This window comes from Stenella coeruleoalba (assembly GCF_951394435.1).
Source record: "Stenella coeruleoalba genome assembly, chromosome: 1".
NCBI classification, from domain to species: Eukaryota; Metazoa; Chordata; class Mammalia; order Artiodactyla; family Delphinidae; genus Stenella; species Stenella coeruleoalba.
In genome coordinates, this window is record NC_137169.1 from 188120619 (window position 1) to 188140409 (window position 19791).

A 19791-nucleotide genomic window follows, 5' to 3' on the forward strand; every position below is an offset into this window, starting at 1 on the left:
CCTGCTACTGGGACTACTGGTATCAATCTTAAATTGTCTACCTTCTGAGATAACCAGTGTGCTCATAGATTTTTGTATTACTAGATTTTGATAAAGCATGATCATTATTTAAATAATAGCTTTTACTTAAAGTATCCTTACTTATCACCTCTTCATCAGAATATTCAGCTCAAAAATCTGTATTACACAAAAAAGAAAGCAGGAATGATAGTATTTTAATCGGTTCCCTAATCTAGCCATGCTTTGCTTTGCTTTTCTAAGACTTCTCAAATATCCATCTCAGAGTTAGATACAACATTCCTATCTATGTTCTTTTTGAAGAGCAGATGAGTCAGTCTTTAGAGACAAACAAAATTATATTCTTTAAGAAAAACAATAAAAATGTGACTCACAGTGAAATAAATATTGGAAAATCTTCCTAGAAAGCCTCTCATGAAATATTTTTTATCCCTTTGGATTTGTTATACATTTCATTATACTCTCATTAAGAACCCTCAGAAAAGTAACAACTCTCCAAGCAATGTTTTTTCAAATATTTAATATTTTCATGAATATTATGGAACGTACAAATCTTATTAAAGTGCATGTTATGTAAGCTTTTAAATAAAACACATTGAGAAAGGATCTAGAATGCTATCATCTCCACAAAATTGTGTGTTTTCAAACTCTTGAAGTATTTAAAATATTAACAAAGTTTAGGTTAAGACAGAAAGATATTAAGCTAAAAGGGCTTCCGTTTTGGTTTTACAGTCTGTCACAGATATCGTGTATATCTGGGGAGTTGTCGTTCTTTCCATGTTGAAGACCAATCTTTAAGAAGAAATCTTTCTTGATCATTGCTTCCATTCTATTTTTAATTTTGAGTAACATGCAACTGTTTTTGGAAGGATTACTTTTCCTGTCACATAAAACATTTGAAGTAAAATGTTTCTATATCACTAGATATTCAGAAATACAATACCCATATCTTCCAACTTACAGAAATATTTCCAAATGTTAACACAATAATCATCAGAATATCTAATATTAAAAAGACAAACAAGTATTAGTTCAATGCTGATTGTTTCAGTGTTTGCATACTCTATTCCATCTTTCTGTGAAATGTCTTCTAGAAAGCACTATCACAAAATAAAAATCTGACCATATGGTCCAATGATAATTTATTACAAAATGCAATAGAGTTGGTCAGCCTATTGGAAATATCTTAGATTATTATTATTTTTAAAGTAGAGATAAACTTTAAGCAAAAGCTCCTTCAGTCTAAGCTCAAGGTGTCTCATGGTTAATTACTGTGTATCTCCAAAAATTTTGTGTTTTAGTTTTGAGAAAATTCTTTAGCTCCTTGACATCTGAACTTTTTCAACTGTAGAAAAAAATAAGTAATTATAATCTAAGTAACAAGAACTCTTTAGTCAGACTCCCTGGGTTCAAATCTGGCTTTCCTACTCAGTAATACTGTAACCGTGGGCAAGTTATTTAACGTCTCTAAGTCTCAGTTTCTCCATCTGTAGAATGGGGATAATTACAATATCTACCACATACTGTTCTTGCGAAGATTTAATGAGATAATCCATGTAAACGACTTAGACAGCATATATGTTATTACTTGCTTGTTTTTCAGAAACATGGTGTTGAATGAAAAATGATGATAGGAGGCTGTTCTGAAAAACATGGAGCATGGTCCCGCATTTAAAGTGCCAAGAGACCCATCACTGTTTTGCTCAGAACCCTATCATTCAAAGTAGTTAAGAAGTACTTGCAGAACTATGTCAACATTACATCTGATTTACTAACTGCGTATGTTATTATAATCACTAAAAACCTGGGTCAAACGCATCCGTTTGAGAAGAGCTACGTGTAACTGACATCACGGACACTGTGGGGAACTGGATGTTGTATAGAACCTGCTTGCACAGGACAGGGTAAGTGCTGATTTTTTCCAATATGGCTCAGTTTTGAAAAGCCCTTTAAAATATTCACCAATGTTTTATACCCTTTAAGGGGTATAAAATTTACGTTTTTCTTTTCCAATCGGCAAAACCGTGCCATAAAGTGAAAAAACAGTTCCTACCTGACACCCTCTCTAGGCTGGCTCCATGCTCCAGTGGGGCTCTGTGGTGGTTGGGCCAGTACCAGCAGACTCCACAGGGTGTTGTCACTCTGAGCAGGAGCCAGCAACCCATGACTTCAGGGGACCTGAAATGGAAAAAAAGAGTTGGGTTTAAAATCAGCCATATGCTGAATGCCTCTGCCATAGGTGTTTACGGCATTCATCTGATAAACATACATACAGCTCATTCAAAACCCTGAACGCGGGCTTCCCTGGTGGCGCAGTGGTTGGGAGTCCGCCTGCCGATGCAAGGGACGTGGGTTCGTGCCCCGGTCTGGGAAGATTCCACATGCCGTGGAGCGGCTGGGCCCGTGAGCCATGGCTGAGCCTGCGCGTCCGGAGCCTGTGCTCCGCAACGGAGAGACCACAACAGTGAGAGGCCCGCACGTACCGGAAATAAAAAAAAAAAAAAATACCCTGAATGCTATCAACCTTACATGGCCATAAAATGAGGACATCTTGAGGTAGTAAGTTAAAGTCACTATAATTAAGATAGTCCATTACTATGTGTACTGTTCTACTTAGGAGTATAAAAACTTTATACAGTATTCTCTATCCCATTCTTATGCCATCTCTATAAATTATGGCAGGCCACGCTACTTAAATAAATCAATAATTGGGAAACTGAGGCATAAAGCAGCCAAACGACCTGCCCAAGGTCATTTGTCATAGGGCCAGGGACAAGAACTCAGTCAGTCTAACACCCAGGCAGTGATCTGATGAAGGCAAATTCATCTCTTTATGATTAAAAAAAAAAAAAAAATGGAAGACTAGAAATGAGTTGTGATGTATTTCCTAAAAGCCTAGAAAAAAGTGCACTTTTTAAAAAAAACTAAACTGAAAATATTTTTAAAACATATATACACTGACTTTGAAAAATAAAAATTTGGAAATTAGCTATGAATAATTATCATTTACAGGTGTCAAAAATTCTTTTAGAGGAGTGGTTTTCAAAGTGTGCTTCAGAGAGCAGAGGTGGCTTGGGGGTGGCAAGAAGGACAAGGAGTTGGGTTGTCATTTCTTAACTCTCTTTATGTTCAATCACAACAGTGTCACTTTTATGTATTTTATATTAGAACTTCTCCATGAAATTCTGATTTCACAGCTGAAAAGAAGGGGGGGAAACCATTGTTTAAACATACCTTAACATCTATCTTATTTAGCTCATTTTAAATAGCACTTGGCGCCTTGGAATGATGTTTTAGTTTCCAACTGCCAAGAAATATTGCCATCACGCGCCTTCCCATTTGATCTCATTAAAATGTAGATTATTTCTATAAAATGGCTTGATGGCTTGATCCCATTTTCCTACAGAAATTAGGTATTAGGCAGATTCATCTTACACTTAGCCTTTCACAAAATATTCTCATGAGTCCTATATTTTGAAAAGAGAATGAAGTATTTATCAGACAATGTAATCATTCAGAAATTCTACACTTGTTAAAATTTCTTGGTTTCCAAATCACATTAATGGCTCCTTTGAATATCTTATACCTAAAAGGCTTCAATAGGTGAGAAAATGACAGAAGTATCATTTATTGACAGTATCATCACTTGCTGACACTGTGAAGACAACAACATATAATGGGAAAATGTTTTATGAGAATTGCAGTCTTCTAGTGTTAAAAAGTTAAAATCTAGAATGTTAATTCTGTGCTATTCTATATTGATGATTTTAGTAGTAACATCTAGCATGAGTGAATGGATCAATTAATGTCCATAATATACATACACAAAATTGTATTCATACATCATGAAGTATAAGAAAATGTTTTGCTAATTGTTATTCAAATAAAACCTATCTCCCTGTTGAATTTCATAAATTTAATTCCTATTCTGTATTTTTATAATTTGAATGTTTTGAAATGAAGAATTTTGCATTAAGTCAACTCATCTTTCCTCGCACCCAAAATTTCCTAAATGGACAAAATATATATACTTTATTAGTTGCCCTTTGTAACAAACTAACAATACATTATTTAACTGTTCTTAAAGTTTTTAATTACCAAATAGTGTTCCTAACATATGAGGATAGAATAAGATAAAAGTAACACTAACAAATGAACCCAGGCCATGTTACAGGTTAGACTTACTAGGGGTCTCATATGAATGCTATGTTAAAAGCGTATGACATAGATGACGTATTTCACCTTGTAGGTGAAGGGAGCAACATACACTGAGTGACAGCACTAAGGGCCTCTAATATTGGTCCACGTGGGCAGCCTCAGCAGCCCAAGTAAGTTGTTTAATAACAAAATTAAGATAACATGTTTCTCAACTTCAAAACTGGCAAGGCATCTAACTCAAATTTGGCTTTTTAAAATATACTGGTTATCAAACTAGGCACTATTTAATAAGAATGATGCTTAGAGTTGGGAAAAGAGCATCTTATTTTACAAAGACCATATAATCACACTAAACCTTTCTGATTCTATAAAGAACTTGCTTTGATTCAAATTGATAAACTAGATATAAAGACTGAGTGTCAATATTTTCCTAATGTCCACAATGTACATTTCCCTACTGATAATGTAGACAGTTTTGCTTTATACTCAAATTCACTTTAATACTTGGTTTGTTATCTGCTAAATTTCAGTATTTAAAAAATATTTATACATGTAGGGATATTTTATCTTCCTTCTTATTGTTTTATATGTTGTATATTTTTACTTTTAAAACCCCTGAGCTAGAGTTTTATACACAGCACAAAATCATAGCAAAATTTTTATTATTAAATGTCACAACTGTAATCTAATCAAACTTTCTTGTGAGTTTTAAGTATAGGAAAAGATTTCCCTATAGTAAGAAAAAAAAAAAAACCGACAGAGAGAGAGACATCTTCTTTGCTTGACTGATATTCTCTCTATTAATATAACACTAAGTTAAAAATCAGGTCCATAATTTGTTCCAAACATCACACCTATATTGCAGTTATTCAAATCTATTTTTTTTCACCATGGTATTATATAATATGCTTTTATTACCACAGCACTTAGCGGAACAGATATTTATAAACTGGAGGTTGTCCAGTTCTACCAATAAACAGATTAATTCCAAGTAATTTAATCAGAGTTCTCAAAGTGACTAATTCCCAACTCATCACTCCTTAGGGTGCCAAAACAAAGTGTATCGAAGTAGTATAATCTCGTTAGTATAATAGCACCTACTATAGTACCTATAGTACAGGATACATAGTATCTACTATCCATCTTGAAAGAATTAAGTTGACAGATTCTTTTATGTGATGTCTTTCACTAATTCTTTCAACAAATGTTTATTGAGCATCATGAGCTTTTTGGCCATAAAAAAAAACTTGAGCCACTAAAATACTCAACGAAAAAGAGAGTGACACAGATTATTACTGTCTTATCAGAGTTTTATCACATAAAAACAGGAACATAAAACTGGAATATTTTTGTTGCCCTGTATACCAGAAAGTTGATTATGTGTAGGAGGAATAAGTAAGCAAATATTGAAAAATTTCAAATAATTACAGAAGGGGATGATTGAGTCAGCATGCTAGAACAGCCAAACAACATTATAATTCTAAAATCTATCAGTACTAGGTTTATATGGGAATAGAAATACTGGTTAACTTTCAAAGCAAAAAAAAAAAGAAGAGGAGCTAGGAGCCGTAAGTACAGTTATCATCTCAGCATATAGGAAATTTCAACAGAACTATCAATGCAGGCTCTAAGTTCACTAGATTATCACATAGTATCTCATTAGCCATAAAAGTAATAAATATTTGCCCTTCTCTAAAACTACAAATAAAATAATGGACTATTTTATATTTGTCTCTCTAGCAAGTGCTGCTGCCAATCTGTCCCTCTAGCATGTGATGGTAAATTTCACCATATGCAAGAAACGGAGGGAGAAGCTGCAAGCGCATCAGCTTTCTTTGGAAGGGGAAAAGGGAAGCATCTTATTACACAGCAGCAGTGTTAAAAAACCAACTCTACGAGCTGCTTAAGGACACTGGACATTAATAACCTGAAGCCTGAGGGTCCTGTGAAGAGCCCTCACGAGAAGACTGATCAGAAGTGGAAGGCTGTTGCTGGGTACGCACAGCTAGCTCCTGCTGCCTCTGCTGCTCAGCCTTCTTAAGCCTCAGTTGTTGCAGGCGCTTACGGAGCAAAGCTATCTCAGGCCCCCTTAGAAATTCTGACACAGATAGGAAAAGAAAGGTGAAAAGATAATAATAAAACAGAACATAGTAAGAATCTGATTATACATTAAAGACAGAAGGGTATAAATAAAACACATGTCTCATAGAGGAATACTAAAAACAAATTACTCAAAAAAATTACTGATCATTAAATTACGAAAAACTATACATACTTACACACCCAAATGCTTCTATTTAACTATGATGAATTAGACACATAGAGTTCTCTAAGAGTATTTAAGTAATTAAACGGAATGAAAGTAAAGTCTTCCATAAGCAAAAGTGAACACTGCTTTCCTAATTGCATCTCTTTTTACAATACTAAGAAAAATTGAAAACTATCAGTTACCTCATTTACTCTATATACAAAAACTACTAATTTCAATCAAATAATAATTAAGATTATGAAAAAGTTATGCATTTGGAAATAACTCTTGAAATTTATTAGTAGAGAGCCCTTTAAAAAGTAAAAGTTTTATATTTTTCAGCTAAAATGTTTCTTTTTATGTTGGAATTATCATTTACTTTTTCTTTTGAGCTGAAAAATATTTACATAATCTTTAACATTTTCTTAAACTTTATCTGAGGCAGTGGTCACAGATAAAAAATAAAAATAGTATATATAACATGAAATTCTGCAGAGAATACTGAGTACCTACTAGGTATGAGGCACTGTTTTAGGCTCTGGGGATAAATAAAACATTGAACAAAAAAATAGTCCCTACTCATTTGTTCTGAGAGGAAAACAGACATCACTGCACACATACACACACATATATAATATACATGTATGCATTTATCTGTGTCAAGTAGGGATAATTGCTATGAAGTAAATTGGGCAGGGTAAGATCAGGGTGATGAAGATTGTGGGAGAGTGGTTGTTGTTTTATGTATGGTCATAAGGGAAGGCTTCTCCTCCTAAGATGATTTTTGAACAAAGACCTCAAGGATGTGAGGGAGTAAACCACATGGATATCTGGAGGAAGAGTGTTCCAGGCAAAGGAAAGAGCAAACACTAATGTTCAGAGGGGGAAGTATATCTGGATGTGGGATATATACTACAGGTAACGGCAGAAAAATTTGCTGATAGTTTAGATGCAGAGTGATCCCAAAGTTTTTGGTGTAGATAACAGGAAAAATGGAGTTGCCATTTATTGTGACGGGAAGAATAGAGAAGGAGCAAGTAGTATTGGAGGGAAGAAAAAAACTAACAGATATCCGAGTGGAGAAACTGAGTAGGGACTCACTGTAATAGTCTAGAATTCACCAGTAAATGTGGATGTCACTGATGATGTTACTTTAAGCCACATTAAGAGAGTAAGTGATAATAAAGAAGTCTAAGAACTAAATTTTGGGACACTTCAGTGTTTAAGAGAAGGAAGAACAGGAAGAGTAAGGAGAATCCAGTGAGGAGGCTGGAGAACTGAGTGAGCCAAGTTTTGTGAGCTCAGTGATGAAAGTGTGTCAAGAAGGATAAAGTAAGCAGCTGTGCCTGCTGATACAATGAAAAAGATACTGACCAAGAACTAACCACAATGAAGACTTTGACAAGAGCCATTTCAGTGAAGTCACAGGGGCCAAAACCTGGCTGAAACAGGTTCAAGAGAAAGGGGAAGTAAAGAAGTAGAGGGACAAAGCATATATACTTTTTCTAGAAGTTTTGCTGCCAGTGAGGAACAGAGAAATCGGCTGATTGTTGGTGGGAGAACAGAATCAAGGGAGGTTTGTTTGTCTTAGTTTGGGAGATAATTCATACGTTTGTATGCTGATGGACAATGTTTAATTGGGAGGAGGAAGAAAGATAATGAATGAGAAGTGGGCAAATGTGGGAATGATGTCCTTGAGTAGACCAAAGGAGGTGAATTACAGTGGATAAGAGGAGGAATTGGCTTTAGATAGGTGCAGAAAAATGTCATCCACTCTAACCAAAGAGGAGGCAGAGTATATGAGTAGAGATTAGTTGTAGATTTGATGGAGGGAGCACATGGAATTTCTCTCACTGACACTGACAGCAAATTATACAAACTACCAAATAACTTTCAGCCTCTTTTATATAGATTATAAGAGTGTAAAATTTGGTTTGTTGTTTCAGAATCAATCATGCCAGAGACACTAACCTCTTGTTACCATGTCCCCTATTTATAAAGAATTTTATTCAATTGGCAGTTAAGGTTTAACAATTCAAGTGTCATCATAGTCTCTCATTGCTAGCTCCTCCTAGAAAATTCTCCAGTACCAAGTAGAATAGTATTCATTAACAAATAAATTGTGACACTCAATAGTGTAATGCCTTCTTTTTAGGTATATACATATACCATAGTTACTGTCAGCATAGTAGTAACACTTTTAGCAACATAAAATAAAGCATTATTATGCAGCCATAAAGTTTGTCATTTTATACTTCAAAAGAAATTACCATAAAGAGAGAGATTACAGATATGTCAAGTTTTGCTAAGAAAACTGGAAAAAAAAACTCACAAAAAATTCACCCAACTTCATGGTTGTTTCAAACCCTCTCTCTTGCACTGCCAAATGTTTTATGTCTCCATCCTAGACCCACTAGGTGATGTAGCAAATCAATAGCAGGCTCTAAATATAAGCAGTGGTGCTCTGTAACTTGGAAAATTAAGATTTAGTTACCAAAAAAAAAAAGATTTAGTTATGATAATGTCATGAACCATTAATTCAATGCTCCCAGTGCTTTTCAAAGAAGAATTTGTTTGCTTATTTGAAGGCTGGTTGTATGTCTCCCCAGCCAAGTTAAAAAAAAAAAAAAAAAATTGAGGCTAGGGAAAGAAGTCATCACACAGCTAACTAGGAAAGGCAAATATTGAATTAAAAATTCCAAGCAGAAATACCCATCTAAACATATAGTTCTGCTAGCAGTTTGAAGTATTAAAGGCACATAAGACACATACACATTACATCTTTTTAAAAATGTATAAACAAACATATATAATTTGTAATATGAATAAATGCTTGGAGAACTAATTTTTGTTAACATTAGCCAAAATCGAAAGTGAATTCACTGAATACCTTTGGGTTGAATTTTAAAAACAATAACAAAACAATCCTCAATAATGAGTCAGGAACTGCTAATGGGAAATTTGTACTTTCATCTCCTGAAACTACTAACCTTGCTCTTCTTGTTTTTTTCTGAAAGACTCTAGGCTAGTCTCCCTAATGACAATTCCCACTGATGGAAAAGAACAATAAACAATAGTTGAGCCAACAAAGGTCCATTTGGTTCTAACCTCAAATCCTGCCTCTCTTCCAATACATAGGGTCTTTTGTCCTAGACACTGGATTATTTTTATATCTAATTTGGTGATACTTTATCTGCTTGCTATCAACTGTCCCCCACTCCCAACTTGCTCCTCTGTCCAGGTGATCCTTGTGTTTTTTTCTCCTAGAACTGCTCACTCCTTTACTGACTTCCAAGTTCCTCTGATCTCTTCTTTAGTTTCCCCAAAGTGGAAGTGACTAACCTAATATTTCCACTTGTTTCTAATCTCTAAATTGCCTATATCTCATCTGACTAGATGCTGATCCCCTTTAAGGAAATTATAAACTGAATATCTGGGCTTTGAAAGGTTTGTTTTGCTATGCCATACAACAAAGTTCTTACTTCCCCAGGAATTTTTCTACAGAGCTCAATTCAGCTATAACAATTATGAAAGGACCTAAATAAATGTATAAACCTGAGCAGACACAGTAATTTGTAAATAAGCAGGAATCCACACACAAGCCATGAAACACTATCTTTAAAAAATTCAATTCTCATGGTCTGAGTGGTCCATTAATTAGAAACACATGGATCCTTTAGGTGACTCACTTCTCAAGGTGAGCCCCCAAAACTGAGTTTTGTATGTACTGATATCCCCACCCAATCCAAAGAAACCACCTTCTCTTTCTTAGATTAAAGTAAGACCAAAGGAGGCAATTAAACTATAACACACTGGAATGAATGCCTCATTTAACAGTCTCTCATTATAAGAAGCTCCTTACCATGGAAAAAAATTACAGATAACACACAAAATGAAGACATTTCTAGACTTAGTTTAAGAAACAACTAAAAGTGATGTCTGATAGGCATTACCAAGAAAGAAAAAAATATTTTATAGTTACTTTGAAATATTTTTTATAAATAAAACTATGAAGATTTCATTTTAACCTATATAGTTTCAGCTCACAGTCATACCTATCTGGTTTTTAAATAGATAATCTTATAAACATATTTTCAAAGGTACAGTCTTTTGTTAAATATTCAAAAAAAGAACATGTATGACATAATAAGAATCAAAATGTTAGATTCTGGGTTATATATATATAGAATGTAGTTTCAAATGGTCTGCGTGAATGAAAATAAAATTCAAGAATATGAAGGGTGAAGATGTCCAAATTGTAAAAAAAAGATCTACCAACTGACTTCAAATTCCACTTCAGTATATTTTATCTTCCTAATTCAGCTACTATACCCAAAGCCAACTCTGTGGCCCCCTCTAGATACACTATTCTTCAGGTATGCATTTTATATATTAACCTCACTGTGGCTCCATTTCTTCTTCCTACCCATATTTCTGTCTTGATTTTATCATTTATCAAAATGATTTTTTAAAAGTATTTCCAGGGGCTTCCCTGGTGGCGCAGTGGTTGAGAGTCTGCCTGCCGATGCAGGGGACACGGGTTCGTGCCCCGGTCCGGGAGGATCCCACATGCCGCGGAGCGGCTGGGCCCGTGAGTCATGGCCGCTGAGCCTGCGCGTCCAGAGCCTGTGCTCCGCAACGGGAGAGGCCACAACAGTGAGAGGCCCGCGTACCGCAAAAAAAAAAAAAAAAAAAAAAAGTATTTCCATAAGTTATCATAAAATATTTCTGGAACTAAGTTATTCAGTCTTATGTGGTCTGGACAGCCAAGGGCAAATAATGGATCCAAAAGCAATAAATGACGGGATATCCATTCACAGCATCTTCCCTAGGTATCATAAAATTTGCAGAGCCTACTGGAAACATCCAGAATGAATGAAACGGGACTGAAACTATAAAGACTATAATATAGCTAAATATTCTATATAGGTTATACTAGCTTAAAGATAACAGTCTTAACAGTATCACTAAAGAGTGACTATTGTTGGGAAGAAAAAGAGGCTTAGGTAGAACAAGATAAATAAAATCTCTGTCTTTATGAGAGCATTTTCTAATAAGAGAGAATAAGTCATAAATAAATGAATAAAAAATAAAATAATTACAAATTTTAATAAGTACTTTTCAGGAAATAAATAGGGCTATATAAAAGAAAAGAAAATTTTAGGGAGGATAGGAAAGGAAGATGAATCTAGCTAGGGTAGTTATCAAAGACCTCCCTTGGGTGACATTTGAGCTGAGAACCAAAAAAAAAAAGGAAGAGCTTCTCAGGTACAGAGATCAGTAAGTACAAAGACTCAGAATCCAAAAGAAAGAGGCAGAAGAAAACTTGGCACATTCCAGGAACTGAAAGAAAACCAGTACAGCTGGAGCGTAATGATCGTTAGGAAGTGAGAATGTGGTATGAAATGAGGCTAGAGATAGGCAAGGGCCCAGCCATATAGGTTCTTTTAGGTCCACAGTAAGGACTTTGAGTTTTTTCTCTTGTATTTATATTTATAAACGCAATTAGAAGTCTTTGAAGGGTTTTAGACAACAAAACTATATAATCTGATTTTACATTTTAAGATACTCATACTGGTTGCTGCATGGAGAATAAATTATAAGGGAACAAGAGTAAATGAAGAGAGATCAATTAGTGGACAACAAATGATGTCAGATGGAAAGATGTAGAACATATTTTAGACACAGAACAGAACTTGCTGATGGATTGGGTGTGGGACATGAAGGAAAGCAAGGAATCAGTAACTCACAGCCTATTAAAATAAGCACATGAGCAGTAGTTACAATTTACTAAGATATGAAATGACCAAGATGAAAGAGATTAGTAAGACTGGAAGGATAGGAGGATAAATTAAATTTCAGTTTGGACATGTTAAACCTAAGATGTCCAAAGATAACCAAAAAGAAGTCAAATAAGCAGTTGGACACAGGAATCTATAACTCAGGGTAGAAAATCAGATTGTCAATATACATTTGGGAATCATCAACTTAGAGGAGATATTAAATGCTACGGGAATTGATGCAATTAACCAGGGATACAGTGCATGTAGAGAAGAGAGCACAGACTAGGGGTTTTACTAAAATACTGAGAATTATAGAATAAGAAATATCAAAAATGGTTGCTGAATACCAGCCAGAGTTGCTAATAAGAGTAAGTAGGCAAAAGTGGTGTCATAGATGCCAAAAAAGGAAAGCGTTTCAAAAAAGAAGTGACAGGCTATGTTAAAAGCAACTGGGTTAAAAAATCTACTAAGTACGAACAAAGAAGTATACTTTAAAACAGGCAAAATGGAAGTCACTGGTGACTTTGACAAAAAGGTTCAGTGGAAAAGGAGGTTAAAAGGCAGAGTGGAGTTGGTTGATAAATAAGTGGAAGATGGTAAGAAAATGGAGACAGTATATGTAAGCTATTCTTTTGAAGACTCTGATTATAAAAGGAGCAAAGACATGAGTCTGGAGGGGAATATGGGACAGTTAAGAGATATTTTTAAGACAGAAGATAATTATAGAGCATGTTTGAGGTGGAAAGGAAAAATTCAGTAGAAAAGGTAATAATAAAGACGCAGGAGAAGGAGCAAAGTCCTTGAGAAGCTGGAAAGAGGTGCACTGGCCAGCTTGTGTTAGGAGCAGATACACTTCTTCCCAAAATGGGACTGCTTCTGTCACAGACAATGTGAGTCTAGATGCTGGAAAGTTGGGAGATTCAAAAGAAGGAAAGTGAACGCTTTTTTTCCCCCACTGTGAATGAAAGAAGGTTATCAGCTAGGGGGTGGGATGAGGGTAAAGGGCGGTGCTAAAAGTTTGAGAAACTTGAAGGTGTGAAACAGACATCCTGTCTAGGTGCTGAGCAACAGTGTTGGAAGACTGCTTTAACGCGGAGCACCAATGAAATCTGTGGTCGTGAATTTCTTCACTATCAGTGACTCAGCTGCAGACTAAGAGAAGGCAAATAATTAGGTTCAGTCAGAAATGGAGTTTTGCCAGGCAAGTCTTCACATTCCCACTGTCCCTCTCCCTCAATCCGGTAAAAGTGACAGAGGAAATGCAAAGGACCTGAATGAAAGATACAAACATTTACATAAAGAGGTATACACAGCAAGGCAAGAAGTTTGTTTTCTCCATCTCTATGCAAGGCAATAATAGAAATCATGGTTCTAGGGTGATACTCCCACCTACATGGACAATTCCTACCATCCACAAACCCATCTGGACTTAGAAGCGAATAAAAGATTGAGAAAAAAAACAACACAAAACATAAAGAGCATTAAGTCCTTATTGTTAAAATGCTAAACTCTGGGATTATGAAAGGCCTATTGTCAAAACAATCACAGACATAATCTTTAGATGTTACATCTAATATCAAATCATCTTCCTCAACAGCAATACTGTCTTGGTAACATGGAAATATTCCAATTTTCCATAGTTTAGTCAGCCAAAATTCTTTCCATAACCTACCAGTTAAAAGTATCTCCTATGTTTCTTTGAAAAATGTATAGACAAAAGTGCCAAGTCATGTTCAATGTTGCTTGATCATCACAAAAATGTTGTTTTCTATTTCAATGATTCAATGAAATAAATAGTATTCAAGTATTTAATACTTACATCAAATATTAAAAAGGATTTAGTAATTTCAAATGTAGTATTAGAATGTGTTAAGTATCTAGGACAAAAAGGAAAAATGAAATTCCATACTAAGTAGTTTACTCAGAAATGTGTTTAAGAAACAATTGGAATCAGTTAAGATTCAGTGGAACGTGAACATGAGCTAGGGAATTCTTCTTGCTAAGTTTTGGCCAAACTTATAATTGATCAGAATCTTTAAGACTATTCCCAAGAATGCTATCACTTTAAAAAGTCTTGTTTTTACCAATTTTACCTGTTTTGAAAAGCAAACTTTTAAAGAATTCTGTCCAGACTTCCTTAACCCTCCAAAATATTTTATTTTCCCATAACTTGAAATGCTGTATCAATTAGAATGTGGAAAATCTAATTTCATAGCTCATCTTTAGGTTATTATTATAGGTAAATTGTACACAAGTGTTATTTAACAGCCACATAATTGAGTCTGGCTTCTATTCCCCTAGAAACTGAAAATGAATTACCAAAAATGGGATATACTGATAGAAGAGTGCTTAATTTAAAACACCCCATATTTGGTGATCTGGCATCAGATTTCAGAGAAGCAAGAATAAAGTGACAGTTTGGCAGTTAAGCTGTTAGGAATTTTTTTTATAGGCTTTAGCTGAGGCCTGCCAGATGTATCTTTAGTTGCTAATATTTTTGATTATATATCGAGGAATATACTTCCTTAGAAAAACTCAAAGAAAAATATGAATGAACATCTTGTTGGTTATTATAATTACATGTATATATTTAAAATGTCAAGTAAACTACAGACATATCTGCTAAAGATTACTATGTAAACGCTAGCACATTCCATAGCTGGGGGTGGGGTGGGGTGTTTGAACATGAGGAGTTGTAATATTGAGAGGAAAACACAATTTTAACAGAATTTAGAAGTTGATTTTTTTCACTAACATCAAATACCAAGAAGACAAGGATTTGTTAAAATAATTTTTTCACGTAAATACAGGAGAAGTAATTCTTTTGGTAAATTGTATACATTGTTGACAAGAGACCATGTAAAATTCATCATAAAGAATGTATTAAAAGTATGTCATGATTTGAGGAAAAATAATAAAAAAGAACATAAATACAATGGATCTAATAATAATCAGGGCTATATTTTCACTATCACTTTAACACAGACAACCAAAAAAGCTTAAGAAAGATATTTTGGTCTATAAAAATAATTGTTAAGTCAAGTGCATTAAACTATGTCAAAGTACTATCTGCGGGTACTTACATTTTTTAAAGAACTGTCTTGTGTAAACTGAAGATTCCTGCTATCAGTTAAAATTCATGCAAGTGAGGCATACTTGAATTTTGTTTTTAAGTTACACATTCACATATTACATGTCACTTTGATCATTTATTCCAGCAAGAATAAGTTGATGTGATTTAGTATCTTTCAAGATAGCCCCAAAAGAAGTTTTCATTATCAGAAATCATCAGATGAACCACAGCCTATTTAAAGAGTAACATCCTCACCAGACTGATGATGTGTATGGTGTCCAGATGCCTCAACAGACTGCCTTTGTTCACTGACTGGAGAAGACAGCAAAGAAGTAGAATGAGGGCTTTCTGTAGAAGATGATGCTGAATGAGCCTGAGCTGACATCGTAGAGGATGTAGAAGGTTGAAGAAACTGTTCAGCTGGAGTGTCTACTTCCATAGCAGTTTCATTTTCCCCCACTTCCAAATCAGTACTTGATGGGACCGTAGGAAGAGTTGAAACATCTGACTGACTAGTTCCACCTTCAAAAAACACATCATAATACAAATTCAAATACTAAATGCTTTCCAAAACTAACTACTCTAGAGATATGTTCAAGAAATACGTGTGCGCGCGCACACGCGCACACGCACACACACACACACACATACACACACACACACACACACACACAGAGAAACAGATAATTTCAGGATATCAAAAACACCCACCAGGCTAATTAACAGGGGTAAAAAATCTACCTATGGCACATTCTTGTTGTAATAATCAACCTTTCAAGCAAAATGCTCAGTATGGTAGCTTGACTTACACAAAGCTAAATAACAGCTTGAAAGATTCCTATTAATAATGTCTAGTTCCTTAAGTTTGAAGATGATGATTCTGATTTAATAGCTGGATAATAGGATAATGGACTTATATTAATATATTTCTACTCTATAACATAATGTCCTTGGTAAAATATTTAATAAAAAAATTTTATTAACAAGAGTAAAGCTACAAATAGGTCATAACAAGATTAAGTTCCTGATTCCCATTTCATTAGCAGTAACGTTTTAACCACTAAAATAACATGATGCAGTCATGATTTTAAAAGGCTTGAATGTCTACTATGTGTTGTGCTAGGCCTTGTGCTATCTGCAAAGGAATAATTAAGAATACTCAATAAACATTAAAAATTTCCTTGATTTTGCTTCAAATCTATATTATTAAAAGAAAGATAGAATGAACTAATCAAGTTCATGTCTTGCAAGATCCAACTACTACAGAATATAAAAATTTTTCTTTTAATCATCTTTATTTAAATATTTCTTAAATTTAAGCACAAATGTAATAACTCTTAAGCAAATCCATAGTCTAAGAAATTTTTTTAAGTTTGTATGCAGAATTTAACAAGAACCATTTATGGATGAAATTCAATAGAATTTTTCATTTTGGGACTTAAAACATTTAGGAGTTAACTTTCACACTCCTGATTTTGGACAGAGATAAGTAACTTGCCAAAGACCACAAAGCTGGAAAGTAGTGAACCAAAATATGGAAACAGGTCAGCTAACACCAGACACAGCAATTGACAGCCATTGTATATAAGTAACCAAAAGAAGAAACTACTTAATTATATAAAACTTATCTAAAGAGTTTTATCTGTATCCCTTCTCAGAGCACATACAAAAGTATTTACAGTATGGGATATCAGACTCTCTTACTTTTTATGAGAAAAGCAAAAAATGAAGGCTAGGTCTAGAGGAGCAAATTATACCAAATACCCTTTGTTCTCTACTGCTCCACACAATACAATAAGAACCTTATGATTACTAAAGATATAAAATATGGTATACATTGGATGATATAAATAAAACTGACTTCAATAAATAGTTTTTGCAGGTTTTCTGGTAACTTTAATTAATAACAAAAATTACCTCTGGGTCGAGATCTTCCTCGTCCTCTATTGCTTTGTGCGACTTCGCTTGCTTCTTCAAACCACCTTGATAACATGTCAGACATTCTCTGCATCAATGACACGTTGGGACTTTGCTCTCCTATGACAACACAGGTCTTATCAGTGAATTTAGGAATAGGTCAGGATCTTTCATTAATGCAAAAACCTTGATTTGAAGGCTTTAAAATGAAAGCAATTTTAAAAACTCAAATTGCCTAAATAAATTATATGACTGTATATATAAACCTATTAGGGCTATCATCACATTTTATAGTAAATGTTTATATGAATGACTCTCCATCTCTATTTTGAGTTCCTCAAGAACAGGACTTACATCTCCTACACGTTTGCCAATTCTTAGGTACTTCCACACTACCACCCCTACCCCAACCCACATCTTTAGTTCTAAGAGCAGACAACTAGGAAGGGCTCATGAATTCTAAGTTGAACAGATTGAAAGAAAAGTTTGACCTCTCACTTAAATTTCCTTAAACTGAAGGTTTGCTCTCTCACTTAAATTTCCCTAAACTGAATTTATTTTTATCATCATTTACTGCAAATTCCACATAACTGAAATTAACAGAAACCAGAAAATTTTTTATTTATCTCTTTCCTCCCGCCTTGTCTCCCCTCAAATATATGAGTATTTTCTTAAGGACATTTTCAAATTAAGTATCACATCAAATTGAAACTGTGACAATTCTATTTTACAATCATATAATTTAAAATGGAAATCATTTGTTTTTGAATTTTCTGTGAAAGCAGAATTTATTTTATGCTTTATTACCTTTATATAATGTAGCTTTATATTTTAAAATATATTAAATAATACCAACAATAATATATTGGGAAATATGCTTTTGATCTTAAAAGATTTCAGAAATCATTAGAATAAGATTTTTGCTATAGATCCGTTTATTAAAATCACACATATTACTTCTATTTTAAATGTGCCGTCTTAAGAGACTTCCCTGGTAGCACATTGGTAAGACTCTGCACTCCCAATGTAGGGAGCCCGGGTTCAATCCCTGGTCAGGGAACTAGATCCCACACGCATGCCACAATTAAAGAGTTCACATGCCACAATTAAGAGTTAGCATGCCACAACTAAGGAGCCTGCCTGCTGCAACTAAGACCCAGTGCAACCAAATAAATAAATTATATATATATATTTTTCTTAATTCTGTAAAAAAAAAAAAGTGTGCCATCTTAACACTCCCAAAATAGTAGTTTCTTATGCTTATCAAAGGCATCTGATAGGAGGAAAAAACAATTTTTTAATGTGCTCTTATAAAACTCTCAGATTGGAAACTGGGAGTTTTCATTGCTCTTTATATCAAATACAAAGGCAAAAATTACTATGTTTGATAATACCCAATGTTTTTGTGGCAAAAGACATTCTTACACTTTCAGTAGGAATACAAAAGAGTGCATACTTTTCAGAGGGTAATTTGATAACTATCAAAATTAAAATGTAATTATCCAGTGACCCACACATTCTACTTTTAAGAATTTATCCTAAGATACACTTGCACAAGTATGGTAAGATATGTATGAAGATGTTTGTTACAGCATCACTTATAATAGTGAAAAAAATGGAAACAAGTTAAAATGTTAATTTTTAAATACCATATTTTTTAAAAGCTGACCAAAGTATAGTTACCATCTCTTTCTCGTTCACTTTCAGGCCTTGCTCGGGGTCCAGTATCTGACCAATCACCACGAAGTCTCAAACGCTTAACTGGAGGCTGTCGTAACTAAAAGATGAGGAGAGAACTCTCTTGCTCAATTCTTAAAGCACACTGTAAGTCTAATAGATTCTTTCCATCTTCTTACTTCCTTTATTGAGATGCTAATCAAACTATGAAAGATAGCCATAAATATCCACTGATGTTGACAGCCTGTACTTATTATCTTTAGCCTAAAGTTTGAATGCAACTTTAAAATCATGTAAATGTGATATCGAATCCTACCTGTATCACTTTCCAACTGACAAGAGGAAAGTTATCTAACTACATTGAGCCTAAGTTTTCTATTATTATGATAAATACAGTCTAGGTAAAGTACCTAAATACCGAACTGGCAATAGAAGTAATCATTATTTTATTATTATTATTGACAATTTGCTCTCTGGTTCTCCCCCAGTACCTATTCCAACCCTGCATTACTCACCTCGGTGTCTCTACTCTACCTTGTTGCTCTCATTCTCAACTATTAACTTTTCCTCCTACTTCAGAGAAAATAAGGTCAGTTCTATAGAAATGACATAAATTTCCTCAGCTGCATTCTACAACTTACCTATATCTACTTCTTAATTCCTTGCAATCATTCTCAGGACATGGATCACTTGTTTTGTTTAAGCTTAATCTCTACCTGTGCTTTTTATTTCAGTCCTTGAACAATTATTCTCTCTATATCTACATTCATCTCTTCTCTCTTGGTTCTTCCTCACAATATGCTAGAGGTTCTTATCATTTTTAATAAACAGAACACCTCAATTTCAAATTTCTATCCAGCTACACTCTTTTCTCATGCTTTCTGAAGCTTTACTGTCAAGCCTCTTTTAAAAAGTCT

General features: G+C 34.3%; 1 protein-coding gene across 6 annotated transcripts in view; it reads right to left on the minus strand.

Annotated features, from left to right (window-relative positions):
- The window catches only part of DCAF6 (DDB1 and CUL4 associated factor 6), a 173037-nt gene that overhangs the window by 65419 nt on the left and 87827 nt on the right, over window positions 1-19791 (minus strand). For 5 of the 6 annotated variants that reach the window (XM_079939962.1, XM_079939961.1, XM_079939960.1 and 2 more), the window contains 3 exons: window positions 18881-18974; window positions 17198-17317; window positions 15536-15802 (listed from right to left, as the gene is read on the minus strand). In XM_079939962.1, coding sequence (XP_079796088.1) covers window positions 15536-15802; window positions 17198-17317; window positions 18881-18974 — 481 coding nt within the window. Of the gene's footprint in view, window positions 1-6103; window positions 6275-15535; window positions 15803-17197; window positions 17318-18880; window positions 18975-19791 lie in introns of all 6 variants that reach the window. The other variant, XM_079939965.1, reaches the window with a different exon arrangement.